We start from the raw sequence: 19780 nt of genomic DNA on the forward strand, positions 1-19780 counted from the left end.
AGCTTGGCACATCTGTATTTGTAAAGTTTCTCCCATTCTTCTCTGCAGATCCTCTCAAGCTCTGTCAGGTTGGATGGGGAGCGTCACTGCACAGCTATTTTCAGGTCTCTTCAGAGATGTTCGAGTCGGGTTCAAGTCCAGGCTCTGGCTGGGCCACTCATGGACATTCAGAGACTTGTACCAAAGCCACTCCTGCGTTGTCTTGGCTGTGTGCTTAGGGTCGTTATCCTGTTGGAAGGTGAACCTTTGCCCCAGTCTAAGGTCCTGAGAGATCTGGAGCAGGTTTTCATCAAGGATCTCTGTACTTTGCTCCGTTCATCTTTCGAGCCTGACTAGTCTCCCAGTCCCTGCCGCTGAAAAACATCCCCACAGCATGATGCTACCACCACTTTCCACCGTAGGGATGGTATTGGCCAGGTGATGAGCAGTGCCTGGTTTCCTCCAGACATGACACTTGGCATTCAGGCCAAAGAGTTCAATCTAGGTTTCATCAGACCAGAGAATCTTGTTTTTCCTGGCCTGAGAGTCCTTTAGGTGCTTTTTGGCAAACTCCAAGCGGGCTGTCATGTGCCTTTTACTGAGGAGTGGCTTCCGTCTGGCCACTACCATAAAGGCCTGATTGGTGGAGTGCTGGAGAGATGGTTGTCCTTCTGGAAGGTTCTCCCATCTCCACAGAGGAACTCTGGAGCTCTGTCAGAGTGAAAATTGGGTTCTTAGTCACCTCCCTGACTAAGGCCCTTCTCCCCCAATTGCTCAGTTTGGCCGGGTGGCCAGCTCTAGGAAGAGTCTTGGTGGTTCCAAAGTTCTTCCATTTAAGAATGATGGAGGACACTGTGTTCTTGGGGACCTTCAATGCTTCAGAAATGTTTTGGTACCCTTCCCCAGATCTGTGCCTCGACATAATCCTGTCTCTGAGCTCTACGGACAATTCCTTCAACCTCATGGCTTAGTTTTTGCTCTGACATGCACTGTCAACTGTGGGACCTTATATAGACAGGTGTGTGTCTTTCCAAATCATGTCCAATCAATTGAATTTACCACAGTTGGACTCCAATCAAGTTGTAGAAACATCTCAAGGATGATCAATGGAAACAGGATGCACCTGAGCTCAATTTCGAGTATCATAGCAAAGGGTCTGAATACTTTATGTAAATAAAGTATCTGTTTATATTTTTTATAAATGTGCAAATGTAAAAAAAAAAAGCTGTTTTCGCTTTGTCTTTATGGAGTATTGAGATTGATGAAGGAAATATATATATATATTTTAGTATAAGACTAACGTAACAAAATGTGCAAAAGGTGAAGGGGCCTGAATACTTCCCGAATGCATTGTTCATGTAGGTTTACCGTACTCAGATTATGTAACGTCACAAAGTATTTGTACACAAGGGGGCAGCAGAACGCCGTTTTAAATAGAGCTGTCATTCCACGGCTGATGTCATACATACACTAGGTACTCTGTGTGCCAGGATCTGTTAATTGTACTACAGAAGGCATACTGTTTTGTTGTTATTGTTAAATTGTTTTGTTATAAAAACGTCCATAATCGGCTCGTTTTGACAACAACATTGTGTGAGGATTGTAGAATCAACGGACAAAAAATATAAAATCATATATTTTGTCACCATCCTCCGGATGATTGCAATGGCACAATGAATCCTATGTGATGACAATATTGTCGTATTAATATTACCAGGTTCATTTGCGCTCAACGCAACAGGCGCGTTTTGGAGCGCTCCCCCGATTCTGACCAATCAGGTGCGAGGCCGCCTGCGCAGATTGAAAGACTCTTCTAGAAGGAGGCTGGACGCGAGATTCGGCGGGATGGACAAAAATCAGAATGCGAAATCAACAAAATAGAAGTGCAGTAAACAGTGAGAACAGTGTTTAGTCGGGTTACAGCTAGATAAATATGTTCACATCCTGTTCGGTCGGATTATGACATTGCATGCATCGTGGTGACATGCAAAAGAGAAGCAGACTCGTTTTTTTTATTTACGATTGCACACATTTCCTTCAGCGAGAACGAGTTTGACATGGAAGAGAAGCGCTAGCCAGCAAACGTAGCACTTTATTTTCACTGTCATAAAAGAAACTGGAAGATTATAGACATCGGGTGGTATGGAAAACTGTCCATAGAGATCACCTAATTCGCTTTTTATATGGATTTGAGCCCAACTACAAATAGAGAATATTTTTTTAGGAAGCGTTGATCAGCTGTCAATATGGCCGACATAAAGTCGCTCAGGTGGGTGATACATTGTTGCTAAAGTTACCATTCATTAGGCTACTTAATAGCTCCATTTTATTGTTTCAGATATGATACAAAAATGACCGTTGCAACAGAATAGTTACATTAAGGAAACTCACTCTGAACCCCTGCTCTTGCATGGCATTATCTTAAGCCAGATGTCACCTTGATTTTGACACATCACGACCACCTGCTCGCTGTCACGTTGTGGCGTTTTAGGATATTCAAATACAGTAGGCGACAGTAAATTACAGCCTAGTTATGCCTATAAAGGTCAATTCAAATAATTGTATAATTGAATGAATACGTTATTTGGCAGGATGTATGTGAGAAATGCATGATTATAGAACAGTCGAAGTATGCATGTGGCACCAAAAATGTCTCCCTATTTATTTCCTGTCAAGGCCTGTGTCACGAGCTTGATAACCAACACAGTTGCTTATTCTGTAGTAAGCGAGGCTATTTCCTAAATTGCTAATGATCCCATTGATATAAAAGTAAACGTTTGATTAGAGTTGTGGGGTGGGTTATGTGACTGCTTTGCTCGGTATTGTAGCCTATTTTGCGGCTCAATTCAACACCCATTCATTGACATCGTGGCTTTGTATCATGAGAATGACTATTATTGAGGTGGTAGAGCGCTTGCTACTTTCATCCCAGGATACATGTTTGTTGTTGTTTTATAAGGTTGGGTCATGACCCAGCCATCTTATTTTAGAATGAACGTTATTGTTTTAGGAGAAATGGAATTAATATACATTTACATTTACATTTAATATAGGTGTTTGTATTTAGAAAAAAGCTAGTTTTTGTTGCTGTAGTCTAATTCCAACATACAAATGTATTAGTCAACATAGTGTGATTGTTGTGTACACCATTCTACCCACATGGTGGAGAAATCCCCAATAACAAAACAGTCCCAGAGAGTCCCAAAAAGGTTATGCATCTATTGTTTTCACAAATCAGAATGTTCAGTTAATTACATATATTAATGCTAATGCTTTGGTTATTAAATAGACAGAGCACTAATGTATTAATTTCTGGAGATATTTTCCCTCTTGAGGTAAGGCCAGAGTGATGCAGCTGTGTGTTATTAGTATTCATGAGTTTGAGCCTGTGAAGGGCTGAATGAACTATTGGTTTATAGGCTGATTGGAGCCTGCTCACTGCCCTTAAACACACAAACATGACAATGATGTCATTTCTGTCTGAATGAACAGCTCAGTGGCGCGTGTGTATCCCTCCACCCCCTACCCCCTTCGGTGTGCCCCATCTGGGGGTGAAAGGGGAGGGCCAGGGTGGGGGAGGATGGCCCTCTTCCACATTTCACGTTTCACGTGGAAGTTTAAATTGAGGTAACGGGTGGAAACACATTGACAAAGGCAGTATTGCAGTTTTATATTTTATTCACGTGCTAACCGAGGGATTGAAAAAGCATATGAAGAGGATGACACGTTTAGGTTCAGTTTGATTTAGAAAATATATTTTTGCGCCTTTGCCAACATTATACACATTCATTACATAGGTTAATTCGTTACATAGGTATTAGACAGAGATTCAGATAATCTGACCCCTACAAATGAAGAACTAGTGTGTGAGGGAAAGTGAGCCTCAAACAGTGCAGGCCTGCTCAGGCACCTTAGCCAAGTTCTTATATAACAAATCATTTCAATGGTTTTGAAACTCCTGTTTAGTTCAGCCTGGACCGTTAGGGCTGACCTATTAGTTTAGCCACTCCCTGACCTGCCTCCTGGCAGCGCTCACACACACACACACACCTACCTTTATGCCACAAACACACACACCTTTATGCTACACACACACACCTATATAGGACTAAGAGCCTGTTGATGTAGAATTATCTGGCCACTTCCACCTCTCTCTTTCCTGTAGTGAGATAATTATGATTACATTTTATTGGCATGTCCCAGTCAGCACTGAAGAAGCCTTTTCATCACAGGCCAGTACTGAACCTGTGAGAGGCCTTGTTCTACCCACCACAGTGTGTGTATGTGTGCGTGTTCATGTGCTCTGCTGGCTCATGCAAGTGTTTTTCAGAGGCCAAAACAACAGCCATATTTAGGAACTTTGTACTTTGACTTTTTTTTTTAAAGAAAAGGAATGCTGTAAATCCACCCGAATGTTCATCCTAACCAGGACGGTTGCATCATGCTGAATATTGTAGAGAAATTATTGCTTATTTTGCACATTAGAGAGGCATTTTTATTTTACCAGGTAAGTTGACTGAGAACACTGTCATTTACAGCAACAACCTGGGGAATAGTTATCAGGGAGAGGAATGAGCCTTATGTAAACTAGTGATGATTAGGTGGCCATGATAGTATGAAGGCCAGATTGGGAGTTTAGCCAGGACACCGGGGTTAACAGCCCTACTCTTATGAGAAGTGCCATGGGATCTTTAGTGACCACAGAGAGTCAGGACACCGGGGTTAACAGCACTACTCTTATGATAAGTGTCATGGGATCTTCAGTGACCACAGAGAGTCAGGACACCCGTTTAACGTCCCATCCAAAAGACAGCACCCTACACAGGACAATCACCTTTTCAATCTTTTTTTTTTAGACCAGAGGAAAGGGTGCTTCCCACTGGCCCTCCAATACCACTTCCAGCAGCATCTGATCTCCCATCCAGGGACTGACCAGGACCAACACTGCTTAGCTTTAGAAGCAAGCTAGCCATGGGATGCAGGGTGGTATGCTGCTGGCAAATGCTACACAGGCATGTTAATGTTACAAAGGCTACTGAATGCAGTCCTTGTCCTTCAGACTCCAGATCGTATGGGGCTGTGGCTGACCTTGATCAATTACCAGGGTAGCTTAACCTTACTGTACAATTAGAGTACATTTAGGCCCATAATGTTTCTGTGGTATTGCCCAACATCAGACTTTTACTTGACAGTATGTGGAATGCAACAAGGGCAACAGCTCAGAATATCTGTTGGCAGCTGTGGTGTAGCTCATATCAGTTAGAACAGTGTGGTGTAGCTCATATCAGTTAGAACAGCTGTGGTGTAGCTCATATCAGTTAGAACAGCTGTGGTGTAGCTCATATCAGTTAGAACAGTGTGGTGTAGCTCATATCAGTTAGAACAGCTGTGGTGTAGCTCATATCAGTTAGAACAGTGTGGTGTAGCTCATATCAGTTAGAACAGCTGTGGTGTAGCTCATATCAGTTAGAACAGCTGTGGTGTAGCTCATATCAGTTAGAACAGCTGTGGTGTAGCTCATATCAGTTAGAACAGCTGTGGTGTAGCTCATATCAGTTAGAACAGCTGTGGTGTAGCTCATATCAGTTAGAACAGCTGTGGTGTAGCTCATATCAGTTAGAACAGCTGTGGTGTAGCTCATATCAGTTAGAACAGCTGTGGTGTAGCTCATATCAGTTAGAACAGCTGTGGCGTAGCTCATATCAGTTAGAACAGCTGTGGCGTAGCTCATATCAGTTAGAACAGCTGTGGCGTAGCTCATATCAGTTAGAACAGCTGTGGCGTAGCTCATATCAGTTAGAACAGCTGTGGTGTAGCTCATATCAGTTAGAACAGCTGTGGTGTAGCTCATATCAGTTAGAACAGCTGTGGTGTAGCTCATATCAGTTAGAACAGCTGTGGTGTAGCTCATATCAGTTAGAACAGCTGTGGTGTAGCTCATATCAGTTAGAACAGCTGTGGTGTAGCTCATATCAGTTAGAACAGCTGTGGTGTAGCTCATATCAGTTAGAACAGTGTCAGTGTGAACTCATATCAGTTAGAACAGTGTCAGTGTGAACTCATAGGTTAGGGTAGTTCTGTGGTTACTCTGGGCAACGTGTCCTCAGCCTCCTTCCTGTTTGTTTGTTAGATGTTCTACCCCTGGCACAATGTGATGCCATGAAGGAAGTGTTGCCCAGCAACAAGACATTTCCATGGACAGATTTAGGTTTGCACAACTACTCTCTGGTGGCAGAGTTTCACATTAGAGAAGGACAAGCTGTGTCCAGTATTACAGCACAGTTTCATATTGGAGAAGAACCAGCTGTATTATAGCCTTTTGGTGTCTGAGAAGCAGCAAGTCTCTAATAGATAGGAAAAAACATATCTCCAAACATCAACATTTGAGGCAGAAAGTGGACAGTTGTGTGATGGTGGATTTTCTTCAAAAAGGGCAACAGTTGTTTCATTATAACCAATAAGACTAGCTTTTACCCTTTTTCAACCTAGGCATAGAGACTGCCACAGCCAGGCATCATTATGTCTGATCTAGCAGGGAACAGGGGAGGCTAGGCTACTGTAATTATGGTCAGGAATGTCCTGTTTAATATGACTCTCTGCGCCGTTTCCAGCTGCATGACACTCACTAAGACTACTGCCAATCCTGCTTCACTATGAATTACTCTGTGCCTGCTCAATCCATTCACATCTGATTCAGTTTTAAATTGGGCGGTTATTGGTAATGGAGTATCGGTGGGTTGGTGCTGAATGTGACTCACTTGTGGCATGAATAATGTACTGTTTCTGTTTTAATCATGTCAGTTATGTTGATTTAATGAAATGTGCAGAGTAATGAAGTGATTATAATGAAGTGATATGAGTAAGCATAGTTTTATGTCACTTTTCTGAACAGTTATCTGCCCTCTCTCCCCTCCCTATGTCTCCCTTTCCTCTACCTCCCTCTCTCTCTTCCTCCTTTTCAGTGAGTCTGACGATGAAGATCTACACTCCACAGATCCTGAGGGTAAGGACAAGAGCAAAGACAAGAAGATGCTGTGCAAAGTCAAATGGTCTCGCGACGAGGTGGGTCAAAGTAGATAGAATATTATGTATTTTGTAAATGTGTGCTTGTTGTTCAACACTGTTGGTTTATCATTTAATTGACTGGTGCAATCTGCTCCTATTGTATTGCATGATATGTAGGAAGCCCTATAGTTCCCTCTACTAAGGGGAAGTGTGTAGGGCGTTTACTTTTCTGACGCACTGGAGATACAGGAAGTGTCTCGGGAAGGTGGGTTCCTCACCCCCTCTCTCTCTCTCCCTCTATTTCTCGCCCTCTCTCTTTTCTCTGCAGGATGAGAGGCTGAAGAAGTTAGTGGAGCAGCATGGAACAGACTCCTGGAAATTAGTAGCTAATGATTTCCCAGTAAGTGGTACAACTGTGACACACTGTTAGAACATGGTGTTAAAGTACAGAGCCTTCTGTAAACACACAGTAACCCACATAAAAACTACACTGAGGGGACAAAACATTACCTGTTCATTCCATGACAGACTGACCAGGTGAAAGCTATGATCCCTCATTGATGTCACCTGTTAAATCCACTTCAATCAGTGAAGATGAAGGGGAGGAGACAGGTTGAAGAAGGATTGTGTGTGTGACATTCAGAAGGTGAATGGGCAAGACAAAATATTTTACGTTTCTTTGAACAGGGTATGGTAGGTGGGGCCAGACACCTGTTTGTGTCAAGAACTGCAACGCTGCTGGTTTTTTCACCCTCAACAGTTTCCCGTGTGTATCAAGAATGGTCCACCACCCAAAGGGCATCCAGCCAACTTGACACAACTGTGGGAAGCATTGGAGTCAACATGGTCCAGCATCCCTGTGGAATGCTCTAGACATCTTGTAAAGTCCATGCCTGATGAACAGACTGTTCTGAGGGAAAATGGAGGGGATAAAACTCAATATTAGGAAGGCATTCTTAATGTTTTGTACACTCAGTACATTATCTGGATAAGAAAGGTGATAAGACAGGTCACAGGTGTTGTGTAAGGAAGAGGTTATTAGCCATTGTGTGTGAATAGCTGTAATAACACATGGTGTGTGGGGGGGGGGGGGGGTTACTGAGGTGTCATGCTCTGCTTTGTGTCTGTCTGTCACAGGGGAGGACAGATGGCCAGTGTCAGTACCGCTGGCAGAAAGTGCTCAACCCAGAGCTGGTGAAAGGACCCTGGACAAAAGAGGAGGATCAGAAGGTAAGTGGAGATGGGAGTTACTCCAACCTGGCATGAGTGAGGGGGGAGTAGAGGGAAATAAATGGGAAGGGAGGAGGTAGAAGAGGAAGGTAGAGGGCTTTATTGGAGCAGGTCATTGATAATACAAACAAGCTGCAGTATAAACATAACAGACCTTTCTCTTGTAATCTGAAACATTGAAAGTAACATACAGTCCACACGTTCCTCTCCTGCGCTGTATCACCGTTGGCAGCCCCTGCAGTAGTTTTCATTGACTGTGCAAACATCCCACAACCTCATGCTTTAAAACAACGAAAACAGCCTCTCCCTGGTCCTGAGACCCTCCTCAGCCAGGCTGTGCCTCATATCTCTCATAGTTGGAAGGTGAATAATGCATTCCCTAAATAAAACTACATGATGCCTTGTCTGCTGGAATGTCAAGAATGGGGTCTTGCTCCTCCAACATCTAGGCTTCACATCACAACACATGCCAGTGATAGGATTGTTCTGGCTTGCCCTTAGTGACATGCTAGAAGTAAGATATGCAGGAAGATAATAGCGCTGGCTAGTGTGGGACTGCTGAGAGATGACATCACACGTTTGACTCCATGATAGAAGTGTTATTTCACCGAGTTCTTCTGCTTCATTCTGGACATTCTCTCTGACGTTGCCGATGATGTGGCAGCTCTGTTTGTGCAGTAAGGGGCTGTAGTGGAGTTTCATAAATGGCCTATATCCCTCCAGTCATAGATTCAAAATATCCATACTGTTTAATATTTAGAGGTCCAGAGGAATGCCTGTCTGGATTGCATTGTTAGAAGTCACTTACAATTCCCTGTCTTCTTTGTTTGTTTGTGTGTGTATAGGTGATCGACCTGGTGCACAAATATGGCCCCAAGCGCTGGTCGGTGATCGCTAAGCACCTGCAGGGACGCATCGGAAAGCAATGCCGTGAGCGTTGGCACAACCACCTGAACCCTGAGGTAAAGAAGTCCTCCTGGACCCAGGAAGAGGACTGCATCATCTACCAGGCCCACAAACGCTTGGGCAACCGCTGGGCTGAGATCTCCAAGCTGCTGCCTGGAAGGTAACATAATGATATAGTGTACAGTTCTATGCCTGAGGTAGTGGGCGGTTGCAACTCAATAGAGTAAAATGGATTCCCTTCTTCTCCTTGTCTGATCTCCTTCAATACGGTGATGGCTCCAACTGGTGGTGCCATATTGCTTACAGCTACATTATTGGTAAAAGGGATGGGCCTAGGGCACAAGGTTTGTTCAGACCAGTCTAAAATGTCATATCACGCTTATAGGACGGACAATTCCATTAAGAACCACTGGAACTCCACCATGAGGAGGAAGGTAGAGCATGAGGGGTATCTTCAGGAGGGCTGCAGGGGATTCGACTCCGACCATGGAGGGGTGAAGAGAAGTCACCACAGACCCTGTGTCCCCCAACCAGACACCCCCCACCACGGGCACAGCCCTCTGGGAATGGAAGGACCAACACAGGTGAGACACGGGTCTCTCAGTTCAGATCCTCTGCATAGGTTTGTCTTGATCATTCGGTTTGTTTGAGTTTTGAAGGCTTGTTGTTGATGGGTCTGTCCTGTGCTTTGTAGCTCGGGGGTTACCCTTATAGCCCTCACTGTGGCCAACTGATGGACAGCCTCCAAGACTCCTCCAGCTACTTATTGGTGAGTGACCTGTCCCTTACAACTGACCCAGAGTCAGGTGTGTTGTTTCCTCAAAATGTGCAACATTTGGACTGAAGAAAGGCCTACTGATTTAGGATCAGATGCCAAATCGTCCAATCCTGGCCACTTTCCCCATCATATACTTTCCCACTCTACTACCTTCAGTCTGTACTTTTTATTAATCAGTCTCTCAATCAAACAACTGAACGATCTGCCTGAATCCTTGCTTCTTCTGTGTCTTTTAACAAATGTGTGGATTGGTGTTAATCGGAATAAGCCTGTGAGTCTGACTTGAGTAATTTGCGAGTACATTTGTTGTCTCGTTCCTTTTCCTCACTCCCTCCGTCCTGTCCTCCTCTCCTTCCCGTGTGTGTTTATTCCAGCCGTCCTGCCATGACGACCCAGACAAAGAGCAGAGAATTAAGGAACTTGAGCTTCTGCTTATGTCAGCAGAGACCGAGGTCCGGAGACAGGCCCAGTGCCGAGGCCCATGTGTAAGGACTCACTCTCTGTGTGTGAGCTCCTAGTTGTAGTGTTGTCGTAGTAGCCTACCCATCTCACCCCTCTCCCCACACTCCCGTTAGTTGTGCTTCCTAGTTCTACCCCTTCCACCCCCATTTTCAGTGCTTCCTGCCATCCCGCCATGCGGCCGCCACCATAAACCTCCTCTACCCTCCCTCCGTCCAGCCTCCTATCCGCTCCTCACAGCAGTAGTGCATGGTGTGTCACTTCAGCCAGCAGTTTGGTTTGGAACCAAACATGTCTTTTTATTTTTTTCAACCTTTTTTTTCACTCTTTTTACCCCAAATTTGCTTCTCAACTGGAATCCCCTCCTCTGAGACCAGCCTTGACTTTTCCTTTCTTCATTTATCTATTCGCTCCATCCATTTATCTGATTTTCACCTGCATTGAAGGTCAAACTATTATGATGATGTCAGTGGTTCAGATGTTATCTGATAAATCTCTTAGTGCAGTGCAACCCAAGCTTACTACTGACTATTGTCACCCCACTTGTACAGTATGTGTCCTGCCCTGTACTCTCCCTTCTTTCTCTCACACCATGCCAACATCTCACACCATGCCAACATCTCACACCATGCCAACATCTCACACCATGCCAACATCTCACACCATGCCAACATCTCACACCATGCCAACATCTGGCTTTCACTAGGAGCCTAAAGAGTTCACATGAAGTGTGAAGTTTAAAACTGAGGGGTTAAATTTGGCTGTTGGGAGATAAGGTTTGGGGTATACATTTGGGTTTAGATTGCTTTCCCCTTGTCAGCTCAACTTCCATTGAAACTTCTTTGAAATGGAATTGCCCCAACCCTGACCTGTACAGTAGCCCTGGTTGATCCTGCCACCACAATCACCTCCACCCTAACCCCAGTTTCTTCTCCCCTAGAATGTGGAGCGTTACTCCAGCTGGGCAGACAGCGTGTCAGACGACACCATGACCACCAGCAGCAGCAGTCTGGAGGATCAGGCTGAGGCAGGCTGGAGGGGGGCAGAGGAGTGCCAGGGGCCACCGATGAAGCAGGCTGAGGAGGGCTGGAGGGGCCCAGAGGAGGCCCGAGGGCTCCAGGTTCAGCACCACATCTCCCCCAGTAAGTTCCTGTCTGTGGAGGCTAGTTCCGTGCTCTCCACCTTGCAGACCATCCCAGAGTTCGCAGAGTCCATGGAGCTCATCGACTCGGTGAGTGTGTGTAGATGTGCATTTGGTGTCTGTGTGTATGTGGCAGTGTGTGTTTACATATACCAGACCCAGAGTATGGATGTATTTTAAATCCATTGTAGATGTGTCTGGCTCTACAGAACCCTATGACGTGGAGCGAGGCGTCCAGCTTCGACATGTCTGAGGCGACGACCCCCCCGAAACAAACACAGGGGGGCTACGCACCCCAGGGGAGGACCACAGAGGGGATGAGGTACGCTGTTGACCACCCCAACGGCATCTCCACCAAGCACTGTGCCCCCATGGGTCAGGGGAAGGTCCCCCCCCACACCCCGAACAACGTGTCCAGATCGAGTTTGCCTACCCTGGGGAGGAGGAAGAGGGGGGACCAGTCCCCCGATAGGAGTTGCCCATCCTTCTTAGACTCACCCAGCACCAACTCGCCCAAGAACACCCCCACGAAAGCACTGCCCTTCTCCCCCTCCCAGGTAAGACTGATGCTAGAAATGAGATCAAGCTAAAGCATGATGGCGCAATGCATCTGGCTCTGGCAGTATAGTCTGTTAAAGACGCTTACTTTACACTCCCACTTTCTTCTCCATCTCCCTTCTCTAACTGTTGTGATCATGTCTTTCTCCAGTTCTTCAACACATCAGGAGGAGAGCATCTGAGCCTGGACAACCCAGCTCTGACCTCCACCCCGGTCTGTGACCAGAAGTGTCTCCTCAACACACCCTTCCAGAGGGAGACCACACCCAAACACCAGAAAGAGAATGTGGGGTAGGAGCCGGCTACAGGTTCCGCCATATTTTCAACATTGATTTTAATTGGCTATATTACATGTGTGTTGATGGATTGATCTCTTCATTTTGGCAAGTGTTGTAAGAATTTCTCTCTTTGTCTCACTCAGTTTCAGGACCCCTAAGATCCATAAGTCCATCATGGTTCCGACTCCCAGAACTCCTACTCCGTTTAAGAATGCCCTGGCCGCCCAGGAGAAGATGCATGGGCCACTGAAGATGGTGGTAAGTGTCAGTGTGAAGTTGGTCTGTCTGTGCACTGTAGTCTAAGTATTTATAATTGAATGTGTGTGCTTAAGAGTGTAAGTTTGTGTGTATATTTCAGCCCCAGTCCCTGGCCTTTCTGGAGGAAGACCTCAGGGAGGTGCTGAAGCAGGAGATTGGATCAGACATCTTCACCAGGGAACTACAACCACATTTCAGGACATGGAAACATGATGTAGGTGTTTTTTACAGAACTGTAGTTAGTGCTGGCTGTCTTTATTGGTATCCAGTCTAGAGGTCGACCGATTAATCGGCATGGCTGATTAATTAGGGCCGATTTCAAGTTTTCATAACAATCGGTAATCTGCCTTTTTGGACGCCGATTATGGCTGAATACATTGCAATCCATGAGGAGACTGCGTGGCAGGCTGACCACCTGTTACGTGAGTGCAGCATCAAAAGGACCTTGTGGCTGCAAGGAGCCAAGGTAAGTTGATAGCTAGCATTAAACGTATCTCATAAAAACCATCATTCTTCACATAATCACTAATTAACTACACATGGATGATGATGATATTACTAGGTTAACTAGCTTGTCCTGTGTTGCATATTATCAATGCGGTGTCTTTATAATTTTATCATCGAATCACAGCCTACTTCGCCAAACGGGTGATGATTTAACAAAAGTGCATTGCCGAAAAAAGCACAATCGTTGCACGACTGTACCTAACCATAAACATCAATGCCTTTCTTAAATTAATACACACAAGTATATTTTTTTAAACCTGCATATGTACTAAAGACATTCATGTTAGCAGGCAATATTAACTAGGGAAATTGTGTCACTTCTCTTGCGTTCAGTGCAAGCAGAGTCAGGGTATATGCAACAGTTTGGGCCACCTGGCTTGTTGCGAACTGTGAACTAATTTGCCCGAATTGTACATAATTATGACATAACATTGAAGGTTGTGCAATGTAACAGTAATATTTAGACTTAGGGATGCCACACGTTAGATGAAATATGGAACGGTTCTCTATTTCACTGAAAGAATAAACGTTTTGTTTTCGAAATGATAGTTTACGTATTTGACCATATTAATGACCAAAGGTTCATATTTCTGTATTTATTATATTATAATTAAGTCTATGATTTGATATTTGATAGAGCAGTCTGACTGAGCAGTGGTAGGCAGCAGCACGCTTGTAAGCATTCATTCAAACAGCACTTTACTGTCTTTGCCAGCACCTTTTAGCAATGCTTGAAGCACAGTGCTGTTTATGACTTCAAGCCTATCAACTCCTGAGATTAGGCTGGCAATACTAAAGAACATCCAATAGTCAAAGGTATTTGAAATACAAATGGTACAGAGAGAAATAGTTGACGCGTCATAATTCCTATAACTACAACTTAAAACTTCTTAAAAGGGGATATTGAACCACCTGCTTTCATGTTCTCATGTTCTGAGCAAGGAACTTAAATGTTAGCTTTTATACCTGGCACATATTGCACTTTTACTTCTCCAACACTGTTTTTGCATTATTTAAACCAAATTGAACATGTTTCATTATTTATTTCAGACTAAATGGATTTTATTTATGTATTATATTAAGTTAAAGTAAGTGTTAATTGGGCGGCAGGTAGCCTAGTGGTTAGAGCGTTGGACTAGTAACCTGAAAGGTTGCAAGATTGAATCCCAGAGCTGACAAGGTAAAAATCTGTCATTCTGCCCTTGAACAAGGCAGTTAACCCACTGTTCCTAGGCCGTCATTGAACATGTTTCATTATTTATTTCAGACACTGTTCCTAGGCCGTCATTGAAAATAAGAATTTGTTCTTAACTGACTTGCCTAGTTAAATAAAGGTAAAAAATCGAATAAAATTCAGTATTGTTGTAATTTATTTTTTATGTATTTTTTAGTTTTTTTAATCGGTATCTCCTTTTTTTGGTCCTCCAATAATTGGTATCGGCGTTGAAAAATCCTAATCGGTCGACCTCTAATCCAGTCTAACCACAACCTTGTCCCTGTTTCTTCCAAGGTGGATGGGCCAGCCAGGAAGGTGCGTAAGTCCCTGGTACTGGACTCCTGGGGGAAAGACTGTCTTAACGTCCAGCTATTCCAGGAACAGCGCAATAATGCACAGGTGTGTTCTGGGAACTAATCAACCAACTAATCAATCAATTCATCAGTCAACCAACCAACAAATCAATGTCTACTCCTCCTTGCCCCCCTCCAGGTCCCAGAGGAGAGTCTCCTGACCAGCTCCTTACTGATGACCCCCCTCCCTGAGAGAGACAGAGAGGAGCGCCCCTGCACCCCCTCATCTGGGAGGGAGAGGTCCTGTGCCCCCCTGCGCCACCTCCCCAGCCCCCGCAAGAGGAAGAACCCCCCTTCGGTCAGAATGTCCCACCACGATTCACTTAGACAGGTACACACAGACCTGTCTCTTAGGTTTTAATCCTAACTAACCCCACATTATTGCTCCTCAGATGATTTATATAATATTGGAGAGAGGGAAAATGTTGTCTGTCCAAATTAGACAGTATGTTGTGTTCAGCTGGCCACTTTTTAGTAAAAATGTATTTATTGAGCATCAAGGTCTTGGCTGTCACAAAGGGATAGAAGGGTTGAGAGGTGGGAGAGAATAATCCTCTCTTCTCATGCAGGTAAAAAGCGAGTGGGAAGCAGTGGTTTATGGGAAGACTGAGGACCAGCGGATCATGACAGAGCAGGCCCGGCAGTACCTGGGTAGTACCTACCCATCCTCCGCCTGCACCTCGAGGGCCCTCGTCCTCTGAGGCCTATGTCACCAAACACTACACCCGTCCAGCAGAGTTGCTATGGAAACCACGCTCCTTCTCCTAATGACTCTTAGCATACTTAGACAATCTGGTGTAGGCAACTCAAATAATTTAGAAAGTTGTGTATTGATAAGATCCGTAAGTGAACACTCAAGTGTACCACAGAATACTTTACAGAAAAAGCCAAGTCACGCATTTTTTTCCTCAATCACACTGCCCATGAACCTTGACGTCCTTGATTTGAGTTTTTATAGCAATAAATTGCTTGGTTTGTCTTTTGAATACACACAAGCCTAGCCATGTCACAGGTTTGTACAGATAAGAAATACTAGATTTTCTGCACTATAATGTGTTAAAACAGAACAACCTGCACATACAGTAAGCTGTAGAAATAGGCTGATTATTACTAGCAGTGGCTGAGTCTCATATTGTTCATATATTGTTCATATATTGTTTAAATAAAAATGGAAAAAATCTGTTTTATGATGTAATATTACACGTATATGTATATTTTCTAACTTGTTTGTAGAACTACCCTGTAGTGCTACACTTGTTGTTTTGAAGTCTTAGGAGAGAGACAGAGAGCTGTCTGTATGGCACTACTGAGTTCGGGTTGGCTGCAGAGAAGTGATCAGTGTTGAGGAGGTAACTGGATAGCACTTGTGATGTGACTATTGTTTCAAAATGCAATGAAGTTTCCGTTCCAAGGCCATACTTTCCTTTAGCAGTCTCAATTTGAGACATTTTTTGAATGTATTTCATAGCGTGAAACTTCAAATGGAAGGGTACTTTTTTTTCCCCCCTGTATTTTATTTATTATCTGTATTCTAAAACGTAGATATTAATATAAGTGTAAATTGAACACATTCTCCTTTGAGAAATCTTCCTAAAGCCGTTCCCTGCCCCTAAGATTTGATCTGTCAGTTCTACTTCTTACCTTCTATTGATCTAGGTTGTGATTGGGGAAGGGTACGCTGATCCTAAATCAGAATCCAGTTGTCATGTTTGGTACTGACCAATAGTGCTCAGTGTGCTAAAACGACCATGTTTAGATGAGGGGATGTCCTGTTCGCGTGAAGGCTGTATGTTCTATTTATTCAATGTTTACTCATTTATTTATTTCAATACAAAAATAAATGATCAAATTATATTTTATTTTTATCAGAAAAGGATTGGGCTACCTTTCACCTAATTTCTCCAAATTAGACATGACAAGCAAACATGCACTGCTACTAATTCCTTTTTGTTCAGTAATTATTTTAACTATCAGATTGAGTTAATTACCATTTGTATAGTGACATCACTGAGTTGTTATTGATAGGACAGTTTCCCCTGGAATCAGTTTGTTTTTTTGTAGCGGGACCCTGTCTCTAATCATAGACAAATTGCACTTTGCTCATTAAGTGTTGTTTCGTTCGTTTGTTTGAGCACATGACATAGCTCTTGTTTTATCTGTGTGTTTTGTTCATTTTTTTCAAATCCAATGCCGTTAGATGAATGTCTCACTACATGTGACAATTGAACATTGACCTAAAGAGGTATAGATGGAGCTGCTTGATGTATGTTTTTACATGGCATGTAAAGATTGAGCTTTTTGTAAAGATGGAAAGATTGGAAAGATTAAGCTTTTTTATAAATACTTTTTTTGATCAATTGTTTATCAGTAATAATCACAAGTACAGGACAATATAAGATTTTCAACATACAACAACAACAACAACAACAACAACAAAAAATAATATTTCATTGTATGTCTTCATGTGACAATGCAGTTTTCTATAGCTCTGATTGCTGCACCCTGTTATTACAGAGGTAACCAGAGTATCTATGGTCCCTGTGGTGATGGTTGGTGTCATTCGTTCCAACGGTCTTCCAACTGTTTAGAATCTGGATTATAATTTGGATTGTAATCTGGATTATCTAGCACTAAGTGTGTTTGAGAATAAAAAGGGAATCTCCTCAGGAGAGTTCACATGGAAAGATCATGTATGTTCACCCTCTCTGAGCTCCACAGAGCTTCAGTTTCTGAACTTTCTTATTTTCCTTCATCGGCTACACTAAATGTGTATGTTCTATTGGTTGGTTTGACTTCAGTATGTTTTGTTTGTAACATGTTTGTATGTTAATACTTGGACATCTAACCCTAGGTTATGAGGGAATTAAGTATGTTTATAGTAGTTGTCATAATCAAGCATAATCAGCAATACGCTGGACATTTCCAGTACCATGTTTGTATAGTAATCACAGACGTAACACTTGCATTATGTAATTTTCCAATTTTCCAGTATTTTCTGCTTGTAATCCTAACCAGGCAACACAGAATTCCTGCCAACTGCAAATGGAACCATGTACTTAATATGGAATAATAATAAAATGTTACTGCATTGCATTTGGGGTTCTTTGTTATTGTGTCATGTAATAGCAATATGATGTTGCACCTTTAACACTGCAGTGTTAATCGCATGTCAAACCTCCTGGTTATCCAAATACCTTCTGTATATCCCTTTACAGTCCAGTGGGAGGACTCTTCTGTTCCCTGTCCAATCCTGTCAGGTCCTGATGGCAGTGGATTAACAGTGGCTGGGGTTGACTGCAGGCCCGACCCCCATTCCCTGCCCTGTTTACATATACCCCTGTCTGTGGTGTATTTGGGGGTGCTGTCAGCTTGGCCTGGGCTCACCATGGACACAATCCCCCTTCCGTGTGTGTGGATAGGCGTGCTTGTGAGTGTGTGCTTGGGGGTGCCGTCAGCTTGGCCTGGGGTCTGCGGACACGAGCCCCCCTCCGCCAGGACAAGATGCCTCTCCACAGGGTCAGCTGCTGGCCCTAAATACGCCAAGTCATCCGTGACTTAATGCCCCCGGGCCCCATTGTCCCCAGGGCCTGTTGCTTTTACATCCCCATCCACTCAATTGCCCCAAGAGGAGGGGTACAAGGCCCCGTGACTTGCCTTTTGTTAGGGGAGCATGAGCAACACACACAAATATCCACTACATCAATCTATTTTCCCTTACCTATGGCTCTTGCCTAAGCAGGATTTATTACCATTTTCATTATTTTATTTCACTTAGTCCTGCATGTTGGAACTCGGAGCCTAAGATTTTCACTGTACCCTGCAATCATACCTGCAACCCTGTACATGAGACTACTAAACACTGAATCTGAATCTGATTTTGAGGTATTGTTGATTTCAGACGGTCTGCGCTCAGGCTTGAGACACGTCAAAGGCTAAGTGCCTCTTAATTGGTTGTTGGCAGCAGCCTGTAAAGTGTTATGTTTACTGAGTGTATTGTTTTGGTCCTGCACAGTGCACCTCTTATTGACTTAGCTTGGCAACACATGCACCTGTTGCATATCAGTACAGATATGTGTAAACTATACAGTGTATTGTTTTGGTCCTGCACAGTGCACCTCTTATTGACTTAGCTTGGCAACACGTTGCATATCAGTACAGATATGTGTAAACTATACAGTGTATTGTTTTGGTCCTGCACAGTGCACCTCTTATTGACTTAGCTTGGCAACACGTTGCATATCAGTACAGATATGTGTAAACTATACAGTGTATTGACAGCCATTTATTGTGGTAGTAGCACTCAATGAGTAACAAATTCAGTGATTTTAGAGAAATACATTTTACTTCAATGAAATGTAACATAATGTTTCATTTATTATAGTATGTGCTTTGGATGTGGCCTGATATACAGAGGTTGCAAACCTTGCTGTGTGTGTGTGTCAGTGGCGACCCGTCATTCAGGGCAGGTGTTTTTTTGGGGCCTGTTTTGCATGTTATTTTGGCATTGATACGTGTCATATATCAGTTTGCAAACAATGTAAAAACAAAATAACTAAAAACTTACAAAAGTTAATGAGGCTGCATACAAACATGGTATTTTTTGCTTTCTTGAGCAAGGCAGCTCCAATAGGCAGGTGTTTCAGCCTAGCTCAGTGCTTTCTGTGGTGATGGGGCAGCCAGTGGAAAATACAGAGCGTAGGGGTTGATAATGTTCTCTAGTTGCACCGTGATTGGCTCAGTGTTCTGTCACTCACACAACGTTGCTGCAAAATCTACAGGGAGTGCTCGAAAATTCAAGCCCCTTGGGTGATGCTGTAGATTTACAGTAGAAGTGCCCATCCAAGAAGGCTTAAGGTCATTGGCCACAGATGAAATGATGAAATCACGTTATATCTACTGTAGCTTTGATTGTACTGATCATGTCAACATCATACTTTCAAAGTCTTAACTAGCAAGCTAGACAAGCAGTCATCATCATGAATCACGTCAACAATCTACTGGAAAATCCTTTCAATCCTTGTCCTATGAAGAGAAATGATAGGTAAAACTTGCCGGTGCTCATCGGCCATTGGACATAAACGTTACACAAGTTGGAAATTGCAAATTCAACAA

General features: G+C 43.5%; 1 protein-coding gene across 3 annotated transcripts; it reads left to right on the forward strand.

Moving 5' to 3' along the window:
- The first annotated feature begins 1795 nt into the window (after positions 1-1795).
- On the forward strand, positions 1796-17761 carry LOC115150896 (myb-related protein A). Of its 3 annotated transcripts, none has more exons than XM_029694706.1 (16): positions 1796-2248; positions 6942-7041; positions 7313-7384; positions 8122-8214; positions 9060-9280; positions 9506-9704; positions 9815-9889; positions 10273-10383; positions 11298-11588; positions 11690-12055; positions 12208-12347; positions 12478-12592; positions 12693-12806; positions 14610-14714; positions 14808-14999; positions 15238-17761. In XM_029694706.1, exons 1-16 carry the CDS (start codon positions 2226-2228, stop codon positions 15367-15369), a joined length of 2349 nt encoding a protein of 782 aa, XP_029550566.1. In that variant the 5' UTR covers positions 1796-2225; the 3' UTR covers positions 15370-17761. The 3 variants fall into 3 exon arrangements, with proteins under 3 accessions (XP_029550566.1, XP_029550574.1, XP_029550582.1); XM_029694714.1 differs by having other exon boundaries at positions 11708-12055; XM_029694722.1 differs by lacking the exon at positions 10273-10383.
- Positions 17762-19780: the final 2019 nt, after the last annotated feature.

This window comes from Salmo trutta, chromosome 2, assembly GCF_901001165.1.
Source record: "Salmo trutta chromosome 2, fSalTru1.1, whole genome shotgun sequence".
Classification (NCBI taxonomy): Eukaryota; Metazoa; Chordata; class Actinopteri; order Salmoniformes; family Salmonidae; genus Salmo; species Salmo trutta.

Coding starts and splice junctions, on each gene's coding strand:
- LOC115150896 (XM_029694706.1), top strand. CDS start 2,226: ATGGCCGACATAAAGTCGCTCAG. Junction 9,705..9,814: donor GAATGGAAGGACCAACACAG/GTGAGACACGGG, acceptor TGTGCTTTGTAG/CTCGGGGGTTACCCTTATAG. Junction 12,056..12,207: donor TGCCCTTCTCCCCCTCCCAG/GTAAGACTGATG, acceptor GTCTTTCTCCAG/TTCTTCAACACATCAGGAGG.